At 53.3% G+C, this 22,318-nt stretch overlaps 1 protein-coding gene across 4 annotated transcripts; it reads right to left on the bottom strand.

Annotated features, from left to right (window-relative positions):
- Window positions 1-292: 292 nt before the first annotated feature.
- On the bottom strand, window positions 293-22,178 carry EFTUD2 (elongation factor Tu GTP binding domain containing 2). Of its 4 annotated transcripts, none has more exons than XM_068212444.1 (28): window positions 22,051-22,178; window positions 21,420-21,525; window positions 20,568-20,733; window positions 20,045-20,123; window positions 17,872-17,947; window positions 17,271-17,336; window positions 16,993-17,028; window positions 16,081-16,171; window positions 15,127-15,209; window positions 14,491-14,657; window positions 13,355-13,479; window positions 11,718-11,781; window positions 11,261-11,351; window positions 10,340-10,475; window positions 9,922-10,049; window positions 8,710-8,903; window positions 8,447-8,558; window positions 8,063-8,203; window positions 7,519-7,620; window positions 6,960-7,042; window positions 5,245-5,331; window positions 4,862-4,988; window positions 4,322-4,409; window positions 3,860-3,978; window positions 3,377-3,471; window positions 2,126-2,279; window positions 1,101-1,208; window positions 293-537 (listed from the first exon to the last, which is right to left on the bottom strand). In XM_068212444.1, exons 2-28 carry the CDS (start codon window positions 21,522-21,524, stop codon window positions 442-444), a joined length of 2,919 nt encoding a protein of 972 aa, XP_068068545.1. In that variant the 5' UTR covers window position 21,525; window positions 22,051-22,178; the 3' UTR covers window positions 293-441. The 4 variants fall into 4 exon arrangements, with proteins under 4 accessions (XP_068068545.1, XP_068068548.1, XP_068068547.1 ...); XM_068212447.1 differs by lacking the exon at window positions 22,051-22,178 and adding an exon at window positions 21,901-21,911; XM_068212446.1 differs by lacking the exon at window positions 22,051-22,178 and adding an exon at window positions 21,676-21,686.
- Between the last annotated feature and the right edge of the window lie 140 nt (window positions 22,179-22,318).

The following is a 22,318-nucleotide window of genomic DNA, read 5'->3' as shown; positions in this document are numbered from 1 at the left end:
GGTTCAAAAAAGGGGTACAGAAAGGTCAAAGCCACATCTCTCCTCCTGGGGAGGCTGGTAAAGCACTGCCCCCCAGCAACCCCCCTTTCTCAGCTGCCTGAAATGCTTGACACAGTTGAGGCCCAGTCCTCAGGAGTCCATACTGACACTGCTCAGCTCCATGAGCTGGAGGAGCCTATCCCAAAGGAAAACCTCACTGGAGGCAACAGCAGCTGGAGACTAACAATACAAAATGGATCAGAGCTCTGGGTCTGGGCTGCTCCCCATATGGAAATGCCCACAATTAGTCCATGGAGACTCCTACAGCCATGGAAGTGACCTGAGGAGCAGCTCCCTGCCTGCCCTGAGCCTCCAGGAGCCAGGGCTGGGCAAGCAGGCATGGGAAAGGACCGGCAGGTGCCAGCCAGGGCTCGGGTCAGCCCCCATGCCAGGGCAGCAGGGTTACATGGGGTAGTTGAGAACGACGTCTTGCTTGGCCAGTTCCAGCAACATGGGGTCGTCGAAGAACTTGCTGATGCTCACGTCCTCACTCAGGCCCTGCAGGTAGCACAAAGCCAGGGTTATTCCCCATCCTGCCACTGCCCAGAGAGCCCACTGAAGAGCTGTGTCCCACAGTAAGATAAATTTTCAGGTTGCAAAAAAGGCATGAGGTGCTTCTCTGCAGCTTGAAGTCATCTAACACTCCTCAGGAACCTGCAAACATGTGGTTTCTGCTGCTGAGCACCTCTACCAGCTCACTGCTCCCCACAGGAGGGCTTAATTCCCTCTGCTCCTCTGCAGCTCCTCAGTCCAGCTCACTAAACCAGCACAGAAACCAGTTCTGCTGTTTCTGCTGGACAAAGGGGCTACACCAGACGACTGAGGGGTCAGAGGGGCTGGGGAGGGAGCGGGGCTCAGCAGAGGCCACAGGATCCTGTTTTGGACTGGGGTCACTGATGGGACTGACAGGCACTGCTGGGCAGCACGGGGGAGGTCCCGGGCACAAAGGCCACCAGACCACCCTGGGAACACAGAGGGGATGTGGCACAGCCAAGGGACAACACTGCAACAGCCCAGCTGCTGGGACAGAGGCACAGCACAGGGATCTGTCCCAGACATACCTTCCTGCGCCTGGTCTTGATCATGAACTCCCTGGCCAGGTGTGGGGCTGGCTGCGGCTCCAGCGGCCGGATGACGATGCTCTTGTCCAAGGGGTCACCAGGCACAATCTGAAACACAGGGCCAGGGTGTGAGTGTCATGTTGGGGCTGGTTCAACCTCCTGGAGACACCAACTGCAACAGGAACCATCCCTGGGTCCCACAGACACCCCAACACCCCATCTGCTCTCCTGGCACACGAACTCATGTCACTGCTGGTGATCATACCTGTGAGAAGTCAGTAATACAGTGCTGAGCACTCAAGCCAAGGACATGTCCCAAGGACACGTCCCTTCCACAGGGAGTACTGCATAATTACCTCCTAACAGAACCATCCATGCCTGTCCTGGTCAGCACAACCCCCTCCACAAACCAGGCATGCTTACAGGTTCAGAGCTGAGCCTTGGCCTTTGACACATCAGCCCTTAGGCCAGGGCTCAGACTGCAGCAGCTGCTCTCATGGAGCTGTACCCCAAACCACTGTGCACCTCACAGCTGTGGCTCCCACAGGACCTGATCTGCCCCAGACACAGAAATGGCCAGAGAACAGTATTTTGTCCTAAACTTTACTTCCTACAGGTTTAAAACACCAACTCTGGGGGGCAAAGCTGAAGTGTGGCACAGATCAAACTTCCTATGGCAGATCAGTGAGTCTGAGCCTCGCTCCAAGACTTCTGCTGCCCAAGCTGTAGAGCATGAAGTGGACCCAAACAGGTTCCCTCCTCCCAAGGGGAATGTCCTCTCCCCAGGCACTGCAGGACCCTGACACTCAGCCAGCAGCAGCTTCCAGGGCTCCCTCACTAGGACTGGGAGTGATGGGACTTGGAACAAAGACATGGAACAGCTGGTACACAAAAGCCTCCTCAAGATCCTCTGAGGATGCTCTCCAGAGCTTTCCTGCTCTGTTGGAGCTATGGCACTGAGAGCACCTACCTGGTGCCTGATCCTACCTGTCCCTCTTCCCCACCTCCCCAGGGCACGGACTCACCTGCCAGTGGTGGAAGACAGAGAGAGAGAAGGCTTGTCCCTGTGTGTGGGTCCTCAAGTCCGTCTCAAACCCAAAGGAATCAATGGCTGGGATGAAGGCTTTGATGGTGTAGAGGGGAGAGCCTGGGATCGGAGCATCCTGGGTCACGTGGCCTCTGCAAATGTGTCAAAGGATTAGCATTCCTATGTGTCACAGAATCATGGACTGGCCTGGGTGGGAAGGGACCCCAAACCTCATACAGGTCCACCCCCTCTACCATGGGCAGGGACATCTTCCATTATCCCAGGCTGCTCCAAGCCCTGTCCAACCTGGCCTTGGACACTTCCAGGGATGGGGCAGCCACAGCTGCTCTGAGCAACCTGTGCGGGGCCTCTCCGCCCTCACAGGCAAGAACTTCTTCCCAATATCCCATCTAGCCCTGTTCTTTGGCAAGCCATTCCCCCTTGTCCTGGTGTGGCAGCTCAATGGCCACAGAGAGCAACACACAACTTTCCCAGGCATCTTCTGGAAAAGGCTGTGAGAAGAGCAGAGAAAAGAATGAGAAACAATTCTTATCTTGCTGCACCTGGTATTGTGAACATGTGGAATGTGTTATGGAGATAAGAAACCACCAAAGGGTGGTTTCTTAATTAGCCAATGGTGATGGTGTTTTAAGGACCAATTAGGTCCACCTGCAGTGAACTAGGGTATAAAAAAGCAATGGGTTTCTTAATAAAGAAAACGATCAGCTTTCTGTAATACATGGAGTCTATGGCAATCATTACCCGGCCAGGGACCCGTTGTGCTGACATCCTGGCACTCCAGGCCCTTTTCCAGCTCTCTTGGATCCCCTTTATGCATTAGAATGGGCTCTAAGGTTTCCCTGCAGCCTTTTCTTTTAAAGGTTGAACCACCCCAGATCTCCCAACCTGTTTTTACAGGGAAGTCCAGCCCCCTGAGCATCTTCCTGGCCTTGTCTGGAGCCACTGAAGGAGGTCCAAGTGCTTCCTGTGCTGGGGCCCCAGGGCTGAGCACAGTACTTTGTACATTCTCCTCTCTGACACTCAGGAAGAACCAGGCACAACCCAAAGGCTGTGTGTGACCCTGAACATCCCTCCCTACACTGCTCGGGGCCAGGATCAGTCAGGAAGCTTCCAACTGTCACTTCACAGAGACTTCACCCTCTGCACCAGTGCCAGGAATTCTCCAACAGCCCAGATCCCAACGCTGCTGCTTTGCAAACCCCCACTGCTGGCAGCAGGAGCAGCTCACCTGCGCCGGGCCAGCACTGTGTACACGGCGGACACGCAGTCAGCAGGGGCCTGGACCTCCACGAAGTAGTAGGGCTCCATCAGGCGAGGGGTGGCCTGTGAGGGGACAGGGACATGAGCCACTGAGCCTCTTGGAGCACCAGCACAGCTCAAGTTCTCTGGTCAAACTCAGCACCTGATGAGATTACAGGGCTCCTGCTGTCCCATGGCTGCCCAAACCAACATCACCAACACTGAAAGGACCTTTTCCCCCTCTGGGCATGAGTCACACGCCTCCCTCTCCCCCCCATGCCCACCCTTCCCAGCAAGCCCAGCAGCAAGAAGGGGAGAGCGAGCAGATGCACACCAGGCTGCAATGCAGGCCTGCAGGACTCGTGTGCCAGCTCACAAAGGCGCTGCAGACATTGATGGGTGAATGAGTCAGTGTGCACCCACACCCCCGGGCAGGTCCCTGGGCATCAGCCCAGCACAGGCAAACCCTCACCATGAGGAAGGCGGAGTACACGACCCTGCGGGCCGTGGGGATGATCTGCCCTCCACCCCTGTGCAAGGGCTCCTGAGCAATCACCGCGTCCAGGATCTTGAACTTCACATTGCGGATCACTGCGGAGGGAGAAATGACAGCCAGTGACCCTGGGGGACGTTCTCTGCCAGCACCAACCACATCCCCAGATGCCCAAACACCCAGAGCCACCAGCAGTTCTCCTAAATTTAATTCCAGCAGGGAATGCATCACCACGTCATAACCCTGCATATCACAGAATCACGGAGTGATTCGGGTTGGAAGGAGCCTTAAAGCTGATCTAGTCCAACTCCTTGCCATGGGCAGACACCTTCCACTAGACCAGGCTGCTCCAAGCCTGTTCAGCCTGGAACACCTGAATGCTTAGCGATGGAAGAATTTAACCAATCTCACGGTCTCAATTTCCCCACAGGTCCCACTTACATTCATCACAAAGGGGCCCTTCCCTGGTCCCCCACTGGAAGCCCTGCACGATGCTGTCCTTCACTGAACCCAGCAGAGACTTGTCCACCTAGAGACAGACAGACAGACAGCTTCAGAGACCACACCTCATCACAGCCAGTAACACCCAGTGTTTAAAAGCCAGTTTCCAAAACAGCAGCAGTGCTCCCCTGTGCACCCAGTGTCCACCCCTCCCTCTCACAGCTCAAGAGCAGTAGCACTATATAATTTCTAGAGCACTATAAATTAAGAGCCCACATTTTGGTGATCCTGAAAGGCAAAGCCATTGGCTGCAAGTTTTGGCAAGTTGAGGACATTGGCCCAAACAGCAACACCTGAAAAATAACAGGCGACCTGCTAACCAGTGTAGGATAATTTTGGGGAAAGTGCAGCAGGTCTGAGCTGTGGCAAACAGTGAGCACCCCAAAGGCACCAGGGCCTTGCTGAAAGATCTGGGAGGAGTGGGCACCTCCTGGCACCACGGGACAAAGGTCTCACTGAAGAGTGGCCCCCACTCCTCACCTCTGAGGGCAGTGTGTCATCCACCAGGATGTTTGGGCCAGTGGCATCTGGCCCAAAGGCCCAGATGGAACGGGCAGCCAGCAAATCCCAGTCGTATTTGGTCTGGAAGAATTCACCCAGCTTCTTTCTGACAGAGAGAAAGGGAAGAAGCTTTAGGAAACAAGAATCTGACCTGTACTCACGATGTGTTTACAAGCCTGTCCTCTTCAGGCACAAAACAGTCTCAGGCAGAGATGTTCACAGACTGGCTGGCAGGAAAACCAAACCAGGATCCCTGCCCAGAGGCTGCTGCCCGATACTGTGCATCCTGCAGATTCCAGCATCCCCTTCTTCCCCAGTTACTTACTTCCAGCTGGATTCCTGCTCTCCCAGATCACTCATACCTGTTCCATGTTATCTGCACCACTTCGTTCTCAATGTCCTCTGCCAGTCCCTTCTCCAGGGGCTCAGCAATCATCGTGATCTTGTTCCTGAGGAGAGACAGTCACCATCAGCCACAGTGATGGAAATGGAACTAACTGGGAGGACCACAGGGACTGGCAGCCCTGAAGGGGCTGGGATATGTCCAGAGAAGGGAATGGAGCTGGGAAGGGTCTGGAGCACTGGGAGCAGCTGAGGCGCTGGGGGAACCAGCCTGGAGAAAAGGAGGCTCAGGGGCACCTTCTGGCTCCCCACAATTCCCTGACAGGAGCGGGCAGCCAGGGGTGGGGGTCAGACTCTGCTCCCAGGGAACAAAGGACAGGATGAGAGAAAGCAGCCTCAAGTTCAGCCAGATGAGGTTTAGGTGAGATATTAGGAAAAATTCTACACAGGAAAGGTTGTAAAGGCCTGGCACAGCTGCCAAGGACAGTGGTGGAGTCATCATCCCTGGAACTGTTCAAAAAACATGTCAATGTGGCACTTGTAGATATGGTTTAGTGGTGAACATGACAGTGGTGCTGGGTTGACAGTTGGACTTTAGGGTCTTTTCCAACCTTTCTAGCTATAATATTCTGTGATTCTCTGACTGCACCCAGCTTGCATGCAGTTGGGTTGATGAAGCCACCTGCATCCACTGCTGTTCCTGTGTCCTTGTGAGCACAGCACAAGTGTTCAGCCACTGCTCCCCAAAGCCTGCTCAGCCCCAGAAGGAGACAGCTGAGGGACAGTGTGGCTCCAGCCCTCCTATCCCATGTCCAGCCCCTGTCCAGGGCTGCAGGAGGGAGTCCATGGGCCGGGCAAGGTGCCTCTGGGAGCTGCATCTCACACATCAGATGCTGCCTCAGAGAACCCCCACAATGCCTGAAACCTGCCCCCAGCACATGTGCCCAGAAGGTCAAAGCCTGACCTAAGACTGGGAACAACCTGGCCTGGTGGAAGCTGTCCCTGTCCACAGGAGGGCTTGGAACTGGATGGTTTTTAAGGCTGCTTCCTACCCAAACCATCCTGTGATTCTGTGAAGAACGGAACCTCTCGGCTCCCAGAAATGAGGCTGCCAAACATGGCGAGATTGTCTCAGAATAAAGGAAGGCAAGAAGAACCAGAAATCACAGGGGAACACAGGAGAGTCAACTTCAGCAGATCATGATTTCTCAGAAAATTCAGGTATGGGAACAGCCTGTGCACACAGATCTCCCCCACGTTCCCTCCCAGGCCTCCCTCTTCCAATCACATGCACTGTGAGGTGCTGGAGGAGGGAGATGAGAGCAGCTGCAAGGCTCCAGGGCATCGCCGGGAAGAACAAATCCAAGATTACATGTGGATAAGAGAAGACATAGCTCTTGCTCATGAAACTGCTGGGGGAGTTACTGAAGGCAGCACTGGGCTCTTTGGCACCTGCTCCAGGATCCCAGAACACCTCTGAGAACTGCTGAGAAGGTGTGACACTTAGGGAAAAAGGAGGATGTGTATCTGTCTTTATTCCCTCCATTCTCAGAGCTCCTACACAGAACAGGAACATCCCTGGGACTCTGGTGTGTTCCTGAGGAGTTCAGGTCAATGGGACATTGCTCACTCAGGCATGTTCCACTTGGTGGACAACAGCCAGTGGGAACAGCCCCCTTGGAGGGATGGACCTTCCCTCTGCCCCCTCCCATCCCAGCTTGCCCAGGGCCCTTACTTCTTGTTGGGTGTCTCAGCAAAGCACTTCAGGGAGGATGTTTCCACCACTGTCTCACAGAACGTCACCACTGGATCAGCCACCTAAAAGAACAAAAGGTTTGTAAGGTTTTCAGTACCTTTTTGTTTGTAAACAGACTGTTTGAAACCTCAGAACACCTGCAAGGAAAAATCGGTTCAACTGGCCTTGTTTTCATCAGGGTTGTGTATGAAGCACTGAGGCTTTCAAATGAGACAGGAAAATTTAAATCCAATGCCAGGTATGAAAAATCCTGCTCAATTTATTTATTTGATGCTAGCTAGGCAATGGCTGAAGCACAGGGAAGGCTGGAATATGGAAAACTCCTCTCCAAGCCAACGTGCCACTCTCAGTCCCACTGGTGTGACAGTCAGGCTGTAAAGGCCCTTTTACACCCTAATAGCTTTTTTTCACTTTTACAGGAACGTGACAAAATCCATGCTGTATATTCAGAGAGATTCTTTTTCTCATCCTTCTGAGAGAGGGGACCAAAACCCTGTCCAGGGTTTCCAGTGGGAAAATCCCTCTCTCACTCCCTCACCTTGATGTCGATCTCGGAGTACATCTTCCGCAGGTCGTGCATCACACAGTCCAGGTACAGCTCTCCTGTTCCCAGGATCACGTGCTCCCCAGACTCTTCCACCTGGAAGAGAAGAGAGGGATTCAGCTGGCAGCCCCCCTGCTCACAGCTCCTACCTTCCAGGCTCTTACTCAAGCCTGAGGAAGGATCAGCCTTAAATACACTTGTTAAGAGTCAGAACACCCCAAGGAAAGCTCGCACAGCCTTTTCCAGGAGGAAGTGCTGCTGGGCTCTGCACAAAGTTGCTTCCCTGGCACAGCAGGGTGTGTGTTTTTCTGCTGGATTTACACTTTTCTGCTACTTCTACATAATTTATGAGATCAACTGTAACAGCATGAAAAGACCCACAACAAATGCAATAACCTATAGTAGAAAACCTGATTATTTTGAAGATCAGCCCAGAGGCTGCCCCAGCACACACACACACACACACACAGCATCACAGAACAGTTAAGGCTGGAAGGGACCTCTGGAAATCACCTAATCCAACTGCCCCCAGCAGTACCTTAGTTGTAAGTGAGGGGTAGCTCTTGTTGACTTTGCGGAGACCATCTAACATTTTGGGGAGCTCTGAGGGGTTGACTGGCTCCACAGCTATCTTGATAACAGACGTGGTGTTGAACTTCAAGGGACGGAAGATCTGAGCCTGGAACAAGAGGCCAAAGAAGTGAAACTGCATCCCTACATGTCCTCATGTTAATACACAGCATGTGAAGCTCTTCTCTTTCCCTCGGTGGCTCTTGTGCCCTGGCACCATGTCAGACAGGGATTCTTTAGCCTCACCATGGGAGCAGACAGGCGTTCTTTAACCCCACTAGAGGAGCTTTTGGGCTGTACCCCATCACCTTGCCTGCCTGGAAGGCTGAGCAATGCCAGCCAGGCCCAGTACCTCCTCATTGCCCCGAGGCTCTGTCACAGTCGCCGTCTTCACTATGGGCTGGTCCACGCCCTCGATCAGCACCCAGTTGCCAGCAGGAACTCTGTTCACCTCAATGTGATACCTGAAAGACAGGAGAGCACCACTGCAGCCTCAAACCTTCCAGCACCTTTCTCCTCCCTCTCTCTGGCAGCTCTCCCTCCCTCCCTCCCAGTCCCTCACCCAACTCCAGGTGACTCCTCTCCCAGTAAGTACATCGCCAGAGCTTTCTGTACCTTGCAACTGAGATCCAGAGGCGTCCGACGGTGCAGATCTGGGAGTCCTCCTCATCTTCCAGGGTGTAGTTCTCCCCAAGGACCTTCACAGGCTGCCCAGCATGGATGGTGCCACTGAGCACCCTGCCGAAGGCGTGGAACTGGACACCATCATCAGTGCTGTACATTTTGGTTGTGTGACACATCAAGGGACCCTTCCCGTGACACAGAGAGACAGAAATGAGCTTCTTCCAAAACACAGTCAAGAAACAGACACAGACCTGGCAGGACTGGACTTTGATGATCCTTGTGGATCTCTTTCAACACAGAATATTCTATGATTTGTGCATAAAAGGGATAAATGGGCTGGAATTTAGAAATAATTGTTTTGATTTGCCAAGTCCTTCAGTTCCTGGCACGGGAAGCCCTACATCTCCTTGCCCTGTATGGAAAACCCTGGAATGACCATAGTAGACTGCTCTGGAGCTCCTGTCCTTACTCTTGTAGAGCAGCAAATGGTGACTGGGACAAAGCCACGAGGAAAAATGTCATCTGCTGGCTGCAAACCTGCTCAGTGTAGAGCATCTGAGCCCCCCAAGATCACAGCTTCCAGTGCCACAAGGTCACTCCACACTGGCGATGTGGTGACAGTCACCACCGTGGAGTTTTATGTGGATAATCACAACTCATTAAAATAATTTTCTCTGCAGACATCAGAGCAAAAGTCACAGGCAAATTTCTCACTCAGCTGCCAGCGTTGGTGGCTCCAGACAACTCCGAATGACAGCTCAGTGCAAGCTGTTGGAGTAGGAAGGGTTTGCAGGGCTGGGAGAGGAAAGGTGCTGACTAACTAACATAGGGTTATTTTTATCAGCACCATACAGTTTTTTAGAGTTTGGAGAGAGACTCAAACTTCAAGGAAAAGGGACAAAAAGACTGCAAAAGGACACAAAACCACCCTGCAGCTCCCACATGCTCTGGAGTCCTGACCTAGTCCTGTTCTTCTCTGAACACTGTGAAACAATTCCCTCTCTCCAGGGCTGCCCTGGCAGGCAGCTGAAGCTCCTTGGAGTGAAGAGATTTGTTCCGGTGTCGGATGAGAGGTTTCAGAGTGCTGCAAGTCAAATCTGTGCAGATAGCTGGCTGGGAGGCAGCTGCCCTGGCAGGGCAGGGGGAGCAGAGGCTGTCAGCCTTGGTTCTGCACACTCAGAGCAAACACAGGAGTTTCCTTACGTCAGGGTCGCACTCGCTCATGGCCTCCCCCAGGTCGGAGTCGACACCGCCGGTGTAGGTGTGCTCAATTTTTGTCTTGGCCCCCACTTTTGGGGAGGGAATGTGCTGCACACACATGTCCACAAAGCCTGCAACAGGAACACTTGGTGAGGACAGGGTTAACCAGTGTAGAGGAAAGAAATGGACTCCATAAATACAAGGCAAAGCCACGGTGACTGCAGCACCCACAGCAGCAGGGGAGAGGTGAGCAGTGTCTCAGGCTGTCCTGTGGGCAAAGCGGTGTCATAGTTTAGATTTGGGAAATTGAGCAGGATCTGTGCAAGTTAGCACTCCTTGGCCAAAATATAGCCCTCAACTCTTGGTGTGAGGTACTGGGGATATAAGGAGGATTGTGGAGGGGAAGACAAACAGCTTGTACCTGTGAACTCCCCAAAGAACTTCTTGCAGACGAGCCGCAGGAGGGGCCGGATGTTCAGCTTCAATTCCTCTTTGGTCAGGTGGATGCCAAGTTCATCCAGAGTCCTGGGCAGGGTTGTGTCCACATCTCCCACCACCTGCAAGACAAGAAGTCTCACTCTCAGGTTCACTGTGGGGGTCCCAGTCAGTAACTCCCCAGTGCAGCATCACACACCAGCCACCACCCGCAGGGCTCTGGACCTGCACAGGTTTACAGCTCACACAAGAGCCACATGGGTCAAATCATAGAATCGTGCAATCATTAAGGCTGGAAAAGCTCTCTAAGATCATTCAGTCCAATCATTTCCCCAGCACTGCCAAGGCCACCACTAAATCATGTTAGTCCCCATGGCTTTTAAATCCATCCAGGCATGGTGACTCCACCACTGCCCTGGGCTGCTGTGCCAGGACTGGACAAACCTTTGGGGGAAGAAACTTTTCCTAATCTTCAATCTAAACCTCCCCCTGCACAACCTGAGGCCATTTCCTCTTGTCCCGTCCCTGTTCCCTGGGAGCAGAACCCAACCTCCTCCAGCTGCCCCATCCTGTCAAGGAGTTGTAGAAAGCAAGAAGGTCCCCCCTGAGCCTCCTTTTCTCCAGGCTGAGCCCCCCCAATTCATCCTCATCCGACTTGAGCTCCGAATCTTTGCTCCAAGTCACTTGGCTGCTATCAGAGCACACAAGGAAGAGCAAGGACTATTCTATTCACTGCAAATACGGCGCTGCACTTGCAAGAAATAATGATTACTCTGCACCCCCAAGGCCACCCTGTGCAGATCCCGCTGGAAAACGGGACAGGATCAGACCCACCAGCCACCACCCAGTGCCCAGTCCCAGCTGCTCCTGCCTGGAGCTGTGGGAGGGAGAATGATCCAGCACAGACCTGAGCCAAGATCTTGTACAGGGGCTCCAGAATGAACTCCACGAAGCTGCGCTGGGAACTGCTCGTCGGGGCCTTCTTGGTGAACTTGCGGCTGTTGCAGACCAGAGAGGTGAGGAGCAAGAACTGCAGCCTGCCAGCAACCCTGCACACCCTCTGCTCCTCCCAGCTTCTCCTCTTCTCCCTCCCAATCCCTTGGGAAGCTGCCAGGACACATGGGTCAGGCTTACTCCAAATGAAGGCCAGAGGAGCCTCGCTGCTCCTGCTTGTGGGATTCAGGAGGACCACATGGACTCCCATTAGCCAGGAGGCCTGACTCAACCCTTCCCAGATATCACTCTGCCACAGGATCATAGGGTCAGGAGTGACCTTGGGTGGTCATCCAGTCCACATTTTACAGGGAAAGGAGGGCAAAACCCAGGAATAAAGCAACATTAAAACATTTAAATAGGGTTCTTACGTCTTCGGGTTGAAGTAGATGTCGCCCCAAAGCCGCTTCGCAAACTCCTGGTAATTGATGTCTCCTAAAGGAAAAAGCATATGAAAAAGCCTCTCAGATGTCACTGCTTTTTTCTTAGCTTAGAAATCTTTATATTTTGGCTTTTAAAACAAGCCTGAGGATTCAATTTAATGAACTGATGCTGATGAGTGAATGCCTCATCCCAATTCTGAGTGAAAGATTAAGCGCTGTCCTGGGGAGACCAGGCAGAGAGGAGCAGAAGAGTCCACTGGGGATGTCCCCAGCAGCCCAGGGACACTGCAGTTCACAGACTCACTTCCCAGGAACACTCCAGCTCTCTGCTACCCACAGGGTCAGAGCTGAGGAGTGCTGCAGGAGCCCAACCTCATCTGCTGCACTTCCAAACAAGAAGGCTGTGATTGCTGCTGCAGTGCCAAGGTGCTGGGATGGCCTCCACCCATCAGCCCTGCTGGCTCAGCAGCATTTTCTGCCCTGCTGAACATCTCCAGGTTCCCTTCTCTTTCTCAGGGAGCACACAGCCAAACACCCAGCGCTGAAGGTCCAGTGTGGTGCTGGCTGTCATGGTGAATTTACAAATACCAGGATAGAATGAGAACCTACAGCAGGTTCCAAACAAGCTTTTGCAGTGGGCAGATATGTGAACACAAGGAATTGCCTAGTGGCTGCAGTCTGGACACTGATGCTGCTCTAACTCTTGTCAGCTGACATGTGGCGGCTGCACATACAATTCCTGGTGACCAGAATCCACTGTTCCCAACTCCAAGCACCCATTCAGCTCCTGCCTTCCCCACCTGGTGGCATCTCCTGCCAACTGTGCTGTCCTCAGCTCCCCAGGGAGGGGTCTCACCCCAGCAGGCTCCGAGTTAATGCTGTGACACTCAGGGAGCTCATTTATTGCTCCAAACTCTCAGGACATGTGACAGTCCTGACACCATCAGTCCCTGACCTCTACAACTTCATCTTCCCTCAGGCCAAGTTCTCTGAAAGAGCTGGCCCAGCTGCTTTACAACCTCCTTCTTCCCCTGCTCTCAGCTCCTACAGATCCCCAAATTCCCCAGTGGGGGACTTCAAAAACCTGGGCTGTGCAGCTGCTAATGCCAGCACGGAGCCCGCTGCTACACGCGGCAGAGTGCCTTGAGTGGGCACCTGGGGAGCAGAAAATTAAATCCAAGCCAGAAAAAGACAGTTTCTTAAAAAAGAAAGAGGGCAAGAGTGCAAAACCTTGTGGGCAAAGCTTGTGCCCAGCTGCAGCTGAGTCTTGGACTTTTGGGAAAAGGCAGGAAGAGCTTAACTGCTTCGCTCCTGAGCTGCTGACAGGGAGGCAAAGCACAACACACACACACCTGCCTTCAACTGCTTGTTATTTCTGCTTTGGGTGTGAAAAAAATCTTGGCTTCTGACTCAAGAAACATTCATCGGGAGAAAATATCTTGCTAAAACTGTGTTTCTGCTTTTTAACCCCCGAGGCTCAGCTCTGCAGCACCACTCAACCCTCAGCAATTCCAGAACACAAACACTGGCCATGTGCAGGGGAAGCTGAATGGCTTAGAAAACCCCCACAAGAAAGGCTGGGAAATGAGATGTTGAAGTGCACCAGGTTTCTGGCTAATCCTCACCATATGTGTCTGCATAAATCTTTGCAAAAGACCCCAGTGTGAAGCAGATGCTGTACTGAGAGCTGGAGAAGCACACGTTCCCCAGAAGGGGAGACAGCACGAGGTTCTCATCGGTGGAATACATGCTGAGAGGAGAAAAATAAAATCAAATCAATGTTATGAACCAAAGAAGACACTTCAGCCCACTTCCCACACCCTACAGCAGTGACAAGCAAGGAGCCTGCATTGCCAAAAAGCATCTTTAAACACGCTGCAGCTTGCTTGCCATCAGAATCTCAGGGTCAGGAACATTTTCTGGCTATAAATTTCAAGCATTAATGCAAAGATTTAAAGATCCTAGAACTAAAAAGTTACCAGCACAAATGCTTCAGATTTTTTATCTGGGATAACTTTTCTTCCTCTAAAAAAGCAGCCAAGTTGGTCAACCAAATAAGGGAAAAGATAATACAGAGATATAATTTAATCCAAACAGGTTTAATGAGCTCACAGCCATTCTAGGCAGGGTGAATTGCCCTGCTCCCAGGTGGCTGATGCCAGCACACACTGAACAGAGACATTATAGGGAGCTTGTGTGCAAACACATACACTTGAAGGGCAGAATGCTGTTAAGAAGTCCCTGGATGCAGAAGAACCCACAGAAATTATGCATGGCTGCTAAGATGTCCCTCCCTCTCCTGGGCAGGGCTGGCAAGGAGATTGGACTGTGTCAGTATCATAATCCTTGTTCAAGAGTTAAGACAGTAAACTCCCTTTTAGTTTTGCAGCAAGTATTTAGGAGCTTTGAGACATCTCAACCTCCAATTTGGGATACAAGCTGGATCATTTCAGTGTATTTGAGACATCTGGGAGCACAATTTCCTGCTCTGGTCATATGTCCACTTTCTCTACTTTTTAATCGAGGAAAAATGAAACGAGGCAGGGGAAATGAAATCTCCTGGAGTTTGCCAGGAAGAGCCAACCCTGCTTAATTCGATGTATCACCCGAGATGAACTCCCAGTGGTTCTTCCTGGCCCATTTTCTATGACTCAACACATCAAGAGACAAACCGATGAGTTTTCAGGCACGTGCAGGGCTCACAGAGAGCCATGGGACAGGGACAGCAGCACTAACAATGCAGCACCCCAAGCAGCCTCACCTGATCAAACCATTAACTTCGTCTACGATGTGTCTGAGTTTGTAGTAAGCATCTGTGGGGGGCAGTTTCAGCTCCAGGATGAGTCTGTCGATCTTGTTGATGCACACAGTCACTGCCAGCCTTTCCTGCACCGCGTGCTTGATCAGCCTCTCCGTGTTCAGCATCACCTGCGGGGAGCAGCGAGCTCAGAGCCCCAGGAAAGCCTCCCCAAAATGCTATCTGGGGTGTGAGAGGCAACCAGTGACCCTTACTCTGCTGCCAGGCTGCAGAAAAGCCCAAGCTCAGCAACCAGCTAATCCTCCTGAAATTCAGAAATAGGTGCTAACCCAACCAAATTCCTTGAATCCAACCCTGTGGACATCTCTGATATAAATAACCTGCTCAGTTTTAGGGATCATGGGGATGGAGATGCACACAAGTCAGACAGTCAGCCTACAGGCCACAGCATCATATCAGTCTGGACACAGCAGCCACAGGCTTGGCTGCCTGTTCAGATGGAAAACACCCTCACTTCCCAAACTGTCCTTCAAAAACCCTTCACCCCAGAAAGCTGAACCCATGCCAGGCCTTCATGCTAAGGCAGGAGCACAGACTCCAGAGGGAGGGATGCAAGCCCCAGGAGAAGGTGGCACTCACCCCCTCGGCCGCATCGATGAAGAGCACGACGCCGTCCGAGATGCGAAGGCCGGCTGTCACCTCATCAGAAAAATTCACATGACCTTCAAAACCACACAAAGGTGGGCAGTGAGAAGCACAGTGAGCCCTGGTGCAGCAGCAGCACACAGGGTGGGAAGCCGTGGGGCTCTGCAGATTCCTCTGGTTGCTGGCACCCAGAGAGGCAGAACGGAGATGGTTCCTCCTCAGAAGGGGACCTGGGAGCAGCTGCCAGAGCTCCCCGTGGGGATTTAGCCTCAGCTCTAATGCTATTTTTTGAGAATGCACTCAACTTGTTTAACAGGCACTTTTCCTCACATTTGTGACTGTTTTTCTCACAGCTCTGTGCAAGTGCTTTGGGAAAAGGAGGAAGATTTCTTCTCAAAGACAACAGATGCTTCTCCTCCCAGCCTCCTCCTGCGCTCTAACCTCCCTCATCCTGAGCTGTAGCTCAGCAGATGTGTCCCAAGACCCTCTTGCCTAAAGTTTCTTACAAGTTGATCTGTGATTATGTTCCCTCCACAGAAGCCTGTCAGAGGCCTGAGGAACTTGCTGAGTCTCACTGTGGGGCAAAAGCATTTGAGCAAAGGAGGGTCCCCCTGCACATGGCAACACCTGGGAAAGAAAATTCTACCTGTGCTGCTTGAGTGAAACAAACTCACCAGCTGCTTCAAACTCACCAGCCCTCAATTAGGGCAGCTAATCACAGACATGAGCCTGACTTGTCCCTGCCCATGGCAGGGGGTTGGAAGCAGATGTACTTTAAGGTCCCTTCACCCCGAACCATCCTGGGTGATTATGGGTCAGTACTGCTGGAAGTGACTTCACAGGAATGAACTCAGCTAAAGGCTCAGGACTAGGCTGGAGTCAGCTATAAAATGTACAAAACACAGCTAAGTGCTTCCCACAGCAGGATTTTCAGGACTGCAGAATCACCTGGAGTGTCAATGATGTTGAAGAGGAAAGACTTTCCCTTGGTGTCTGGCAGAACAATGGTCACTGGGGTGCTCTTGATCCCCACCCCTCTCTGAAACACAGGAAACCAGAATTACAGGTAAAAAAAAAAATAAACAAAAGGATCACCATGTACAGAAACACAAGGATCACTACATACAGATGTAGAAGATGATCAGGAAAAATGAGAAAGATGGAAAGAAGAAAACATTCATCCTAGAAGAGAGTAATAACCTCAGATCACCAAAGCACCCAGCCCAGCTCTCCCATCTGTACTGGTCAGACTGGTGAGCCACCACTGCACCCTCCACACCTGATCTCAGCTGAGGAGGTACTACAGGCAATAGCTGAGACAGAATGTGGGTGTTTGTTTGTGCTTTCACCCTCTGCTGCCACCAAGTTACACTGCAAAGCACAAGATTTGATCATACAGAGTATAAAGTATAAACACTGAGAGGAGAAAAAAAAATGCTTCAAAGGATTGCTCTGGTCATGACACAAAATAACATTCCCACTCATGCCCAACCACATGGAGTCAGAGCTAAGGAAAACAAGCAGAAATGTATTTATTTTGAAATAATTTTTTCCTCATCTACCACTGCTGCAAATCCTTTCCTCCTTTTTCTCTCAAAGTAAGAATTAGCCCCAGACTGGAGTGACTCTACTGCAGATGTAACATTACACAAGTTACAAAATCATACATGGAGATGAGGGAAGGAAGTTGGATGAGGAATCTTCCTGAGGCAAACAAGAGGAGCAGACTGTTTTATTGATAAAGAAAATAACCAAAATGTGAAAGGCACAGAAAGGCATTAAAATGGACGAGGAAACTGCCTACAACAACTGTGAGTAAAGCATGAGACAACTGGATAAAATCACTACAAGACCACTCACCTCCTGCTCTGTGAACAATATATCAGTGTAGCAGAGCTGCAAAGGCAAAACAAAAATCAGAGAGTCTGACATTTTGGTATCAGATACTCAGTTAGAAGCAGGACACAATGACTCTGACACATCACTAAGGTGACAAGTAAGGGACAGAAGCAGAATTAGGACTGAGCTCTGGCTTCCCAACCCTACATTCCAGTCACTGAACCACCCTGTGCCCCTCCCTCGGGTTGTAAAAGCCCCCCCGTGCTGCCAGGGCAGGAGTTCCCCAGCAGCTCACTCACATCCTGATCGTCGCGCTTCCGGATCTCCGGGTGCGTCTGCTCTATCAGGCAGTCAACAAAGCACGTCTGGAAGAGAGCAGAGAAAGGAGGTGCCTCTCTTCAGACAGACACAAACACAACCCCGTCCCTCCAGCAGCAGCACAGGGCACGCTGAGCAGGTTATTGTAAAACCTACAAATTCAACCTACAAAAAGATCTACAAATTTCACAGGGAAATCTAGTGCCAGGACAAGGGGGAATGGCCTTCAGCTGGAGGAGGGCAGGGTTAGGTGGAATAGTGGGAAGAAATTCCTCCCTGTGAGGGTGGTGATGCCCTGGCACAGGGTGCCCAGAGCACCTGTGGCTGCCCCTGGATCCCTGGAAGTCTCCAAGACTAGGCTTGATGGGGCTTGGAGCAGCCTGGGACAGTGGAAGGTGTCCCTGCCATGGCAGGGGTGACAATGGATGGGCTTTAAGGTCCCTTCCAACCCAAACCATCCTTGGATTCTATAAATAAGTGCATGAGCAGCAGAAGGTACTGCTGCAGAGAACCAGGGGCCAGGAGGGCTGGCAAAGCAGCAGGTCACCATCACTAGCCCTGTATTTTGGACATTCACAGTACCTTGCCGTGGTGCAGGTGCCCACACAGAGTCACATTCCGGATCAGCTCCGAGTTGTCCATCAGATCTGCCAGGAAACTGCAGGAACGAAACACAAAAGGCTGTTGGAGGCTTCTGCTGTGTCTAAGAAAAGTAGGTGCTGCTTTTCAGCTACACTTTCTATCCAAGGTGCCCCCTGAATCTTCGCCAATCTTTTATCCTGCCAGTGCCCTGCGGAGGAAGAATCCCACTTTCCAGATGGGGAGGACAAGAGAGTTGGAGTCCCAGACAGATGGCAGTGGGTGGGAGGATACGGAGCTGGTAAAGCTGCCAGCAATTGAATATTATTGAATATTTTTCTTCTCTTCTAGTCAGTACTGGAGCAAAAATCACATCCATGTACTCAGATGATGAAGTACTTCCACTCAAACCACGGCAGGCAGTCAGGTAAATCATGGTGCTGGATAACAAGCACCCCATGGAGCTTTGGAAGCAGCCAGGGGCTCCACAGACCATTAATTCTGATTTTTAAGCCTTAAAACAGTGACATTCCACGGACTTAAGGAATTAAGTATTTTTCAAATCAGCAGCTGAGCTGGGTAATGATGAGTTGGTCACTTCTGGATGGATGCTGGCCAAAAGATAATTGAGATCCTAAATTACCAACCCTAAAAAATAATGGGAGGCTATAAAACATGCAGCCACTGCCAGAGGCCTGCAGAGAGTAAGTGCTGTCAAATAATTTCCTTTTTAAACAGATTAGATTTTCACTGATGCAATAGACTTCTTAATGTAAAACGTTTTGATTAAGAGCTAAAAAATACAGCAATCAATAGTAACCCCGATTAGAACCTTCCTAATTGGTCTGAAAATAAGGCTAAATGGGAAATCAATACCAAGCTTGCAGGTTTCTGGCTACATCCCACAAGGAATTTATTGTGGCCCATCCTAACCATTTATATCAACAAATAGGAGAAAAATGAATTAATTACAAATGGAATGAGCAGAGCACACAGGGATCAGGGAAGTGGTGGATAACGCAGAGCCCAGGTCAGGGACTGAGCCAAAGCAAGGGCTGAGAAAAACCAGCCCCAGCAGCTCCTGGGCTCTGCTCCAGCCCTGCTGAACCCCCCAGGCACCAAGCACAGCCCCGGGCAGCTGAGGGAGCCCTGAGTGAACACCAGCTCCAGGAACATCCTGTCCCCTCTGGAAAACACGAGGCTGCTGGGTGCCAGGCAGAGGCACTGCTCACCACCAGGGAACTGCTGCTCAGCCACACCTGCTTCTGTGACCTGGAGAGGAACATTCAAACTGGGAAAAGCCCTGACAGGCCACAAAGTGGTGAGTGGAGATGAGCCCCAGGAGACCCCCACAGCTCCATCTGCTCATCCCAAAGAGAGACAACACACACACACACACACACACACTGCTCGTACAGGGCCATGGACCCTCTGCCCACCACAATGCACAGACCAACACCAGACTTCTGCCAGAAAAAGCCAAGGATGGCTTTTATTCCACAGAAAACTCTTTTGATTTATTACATCTCCAATTTAAATGCATTTGGATTTTTTTTCCAGGAGGTTTTCTCCCAGCCCTGGTGTCCAAGAAGCTGCTTTGGATCACAAGCAGCAGACCCACCCTGCACAGCTGCAGTGTCCTGCTGACTGCACAGCACACTGCACTCACTCAGCAGCATAAAAATTCCCAATGGAAACAGAAATAGATGGGACCTAATCTGAGACTGGCATCAACCCAAAATGTCCCAATATGATGTGTGCTACACACTGACTGTGTGGATATTTAACACATTGACCAGAGCAGCTGTGGCTGCTCCATCCCTGGAAGTGTCCGAGGCCAGGTTGGACATTGGAGCTTGGAGCAAGCTGGGATAGTGGAAGGTGTCCCTGCACATGTCATGGATGGGTTTTAAGGTCCCTTGCAACCCAAATCATTCCAAGAAGCTTTCCTGAGCCGCAAGCTGTTGCTATGGAGCTTGATCTCAGCCCCTGAGTACAACTCCCCTTTTGTGTCCAACCCTACCCTGTACTGCTGGTGGGGAGGTAAAACGTCAGTGAAATAGTTTGTCCTGCACTTCCTCTTGTTTTGGGCTCAGAACCTGGGAATTGGCTGCTCTCAGGTCAGTGAGACACCAAGCCAGAGCTCCCAGGTCTGCCTCCCCAGCCCCACACTCACTCCATCTCGTAGACAGTGACCGGCAGCGTCTGCTCCATCAGGGAGAACTTCTTGGTTTTCACAGGTTTGATAATGGGCTCTGAAACAAGAGACAGAACAACAAACTGTTCCCAGAGCCCCTGAACCAGCAGGGTCAGGAGTGGCCCCTGGAATGGGGACTTTAGCTGACAACCCCTCAGTTTTCTGGCTGACAGATTCCCTCAGCTGTTTGTCAAAGCTGCAGGAGGTGGTGACTGCAGGGCCCTTCCAGCTGAGCCGTTCCAGTACACAGGGATCAAAGGAGATCACTTAAATGCATTTACTTCTCCCTTAAACAGCTTCCCCATCTCTGCTGATTCCTGCTCTTCCAAAGATACCTTTGCCTGGGTTTGCAAAACCCACAATTGCCCAAATCTGCACACTCCAGGCAGAGTTCCTGAGGCTATGAGGGGGCTCCAAAGGGGCAGGACAGAAGGGAATATTATTTCCCCTTTCCAAGGATCCCTTAAGAGCCTTCTCCTCCCTCCACCCCCTTCCCACTCACCAGTGAGTGGCTGTGTGTCCTCCTCCTGCACGATGGTCTCCACCTCAGGCCCATAGACCTCCTCTGCTGTGGGGTAGTACTTCTTGTCCTCGTGCAGCACCACCTCCATCCCGGGGTGCTCCTCATCGTGCTCCCCCATGTCATCGTCATCGTCATCATCCTCCAGCTGCAACCAAGGCTCGCCCTGAGCGGCTGTGGAGCCCCCCGAGGGGACAGGCCTGGGGTCACCCCCGAGCCAGGGACCCCCAGTGCAGCCCCAGCACCCACAGAGGTGATCTGGGAGCAGCTCCTGGAGGAGCAGCACGGCTCTTCCCACAGCACCTGGATCAGGAACAGCCCCTGGACTTGCAGGGACACCGGCCCAGGCAGCGAGCCCACACAGCACAAGGCAAGAGCCAGACCCGGTAACACAACCCCCACCCCACAGACCCGCAGCACGTGCGAAGGGGCTCCCTCGTTTCCCCCGTGGGGCAGCCCCTCTGCTCCCCCGGTGTCCGTGGGGTCTTGCTCTGCCTCCCCCCACCAGGATCCGGCTCCCTGCGGCAGCCTCAGCTCCCTCCCGAGGGGCTCCCGACGGGACCCGGAGCCGCCACGGGCCTGACACCGAACCCAGCCAAACACAGCCCAGCCGCAGGAGCTCCCGGTTCCCCCCGCGATTCCAGCAAGAGCTCTGTCTTTCTCTTTACCTTGCGAACAGATTTGGTAAGTTCTTTAAACACCAGGGATGCAGGGCCCCGCACTGAGCAGTCCCACCAGACCCGCCCGGGGCGGGAGCAGCCGCGGGCCCGTCCCCGCTCCGGGTCCGGGGCAGGACGAGCCCTGCCGGCCCCGGGGGCCGCTGCCCCTCCTCACCTCGTCCAAGTCTTTGGCCTCTCGGCCCAGCTCATCGTCGTCATCGTCCGAGTCCAGCTCGGGCCCGATGTAGTTCCCAAACTCGTCGTACAGGTCGGTGTCCATGCTTGGGGGCGGGAAGAGGATCGGTGCGGGCGCAGAGACTGCGGGCCGTGACAGAACCCCCTCAGGGCCCGTGGCACGGCGGCCCGGCCCTGCCGCAGCCCCAAGCCCCGGCCCTGTCCGAAGCCCCGGCCCCGGCCCCGCTCTCCCTCACCGGCCCCGGCCCCGCTCTCCCTCACCCGCCCCGGCCCCGCTCTCCCTCACCGGCCCCGGCCCCGCTCTCCCTCACCGGCCCCGGCCCCGCTCTCCCTCACCGGCCCCGGCCCCGCTCTCCCTCACCGGCCCCGGCCCCGCTCTCCCTCACCCGCCCCGGCCCCGCTCTCCCTCACCCGCCCCGGCCCCGCTCTCCCTCACCGGCCCCGGCCCCGCTCTCCCTCACCGGCCCCGGCTCCGCTCTCCCTCACCCGCCCCGGCCCCGCTCTCCCTCACCCGCCCCGGCCCCGCTCTCCCTCACCGGCCCCGGCCCCGCTCTCCCTCACCGGCCCCGGCCCCGCTCTCCCTCACCGGCCCCGGCCCCGCTCTCCCTCACCCGCCCCGGCTCCGCTCCCGCCGCTGCTCTCGCCGGCGCCGCCGCTGCTGAAGGGCCCCGGGCTGCCCTCGCCGCCTGTCGCGACAGAGCGTTCAGCGCCCGCCGCCAGCGCCGCGCCCGCTGGAGGAGCGCCGGGTGAGTCCGGGGCCGGGTCGGGACCGGTTCCGGAGCGTCCCGAGGGCCGCGGGGCGAGAGGGGCAGCGCAGGGCGGCGGGGCGGGTTCTGTCAGGCGCCGCCGGGGCAGCCCCGGGGACCTTGCGCGGCGCCG

The sequence above is a fragment of the Anomalospiza imberbis genome, chromosome 22 (genome assembly GCF_031753505.1).
Source record: "Anomalospiza imberbis isolate Cuckoo-Finch-1a 21T00152 chromosome 22, ASM3175350v1, whole genome shotgun sequence".
In the NCBI taxonomy this organism is placed as follows: Eukaryota; Metazoa; Chordata; class Aves; order Passeriformes; family Viduidae; genus Anomalospiza; species Anomalospiza imberbis.
Note: the sequence above shows the minus strand (reverse complement) of the source record. Positions and strands in the feature narration are given on the sequence as shown.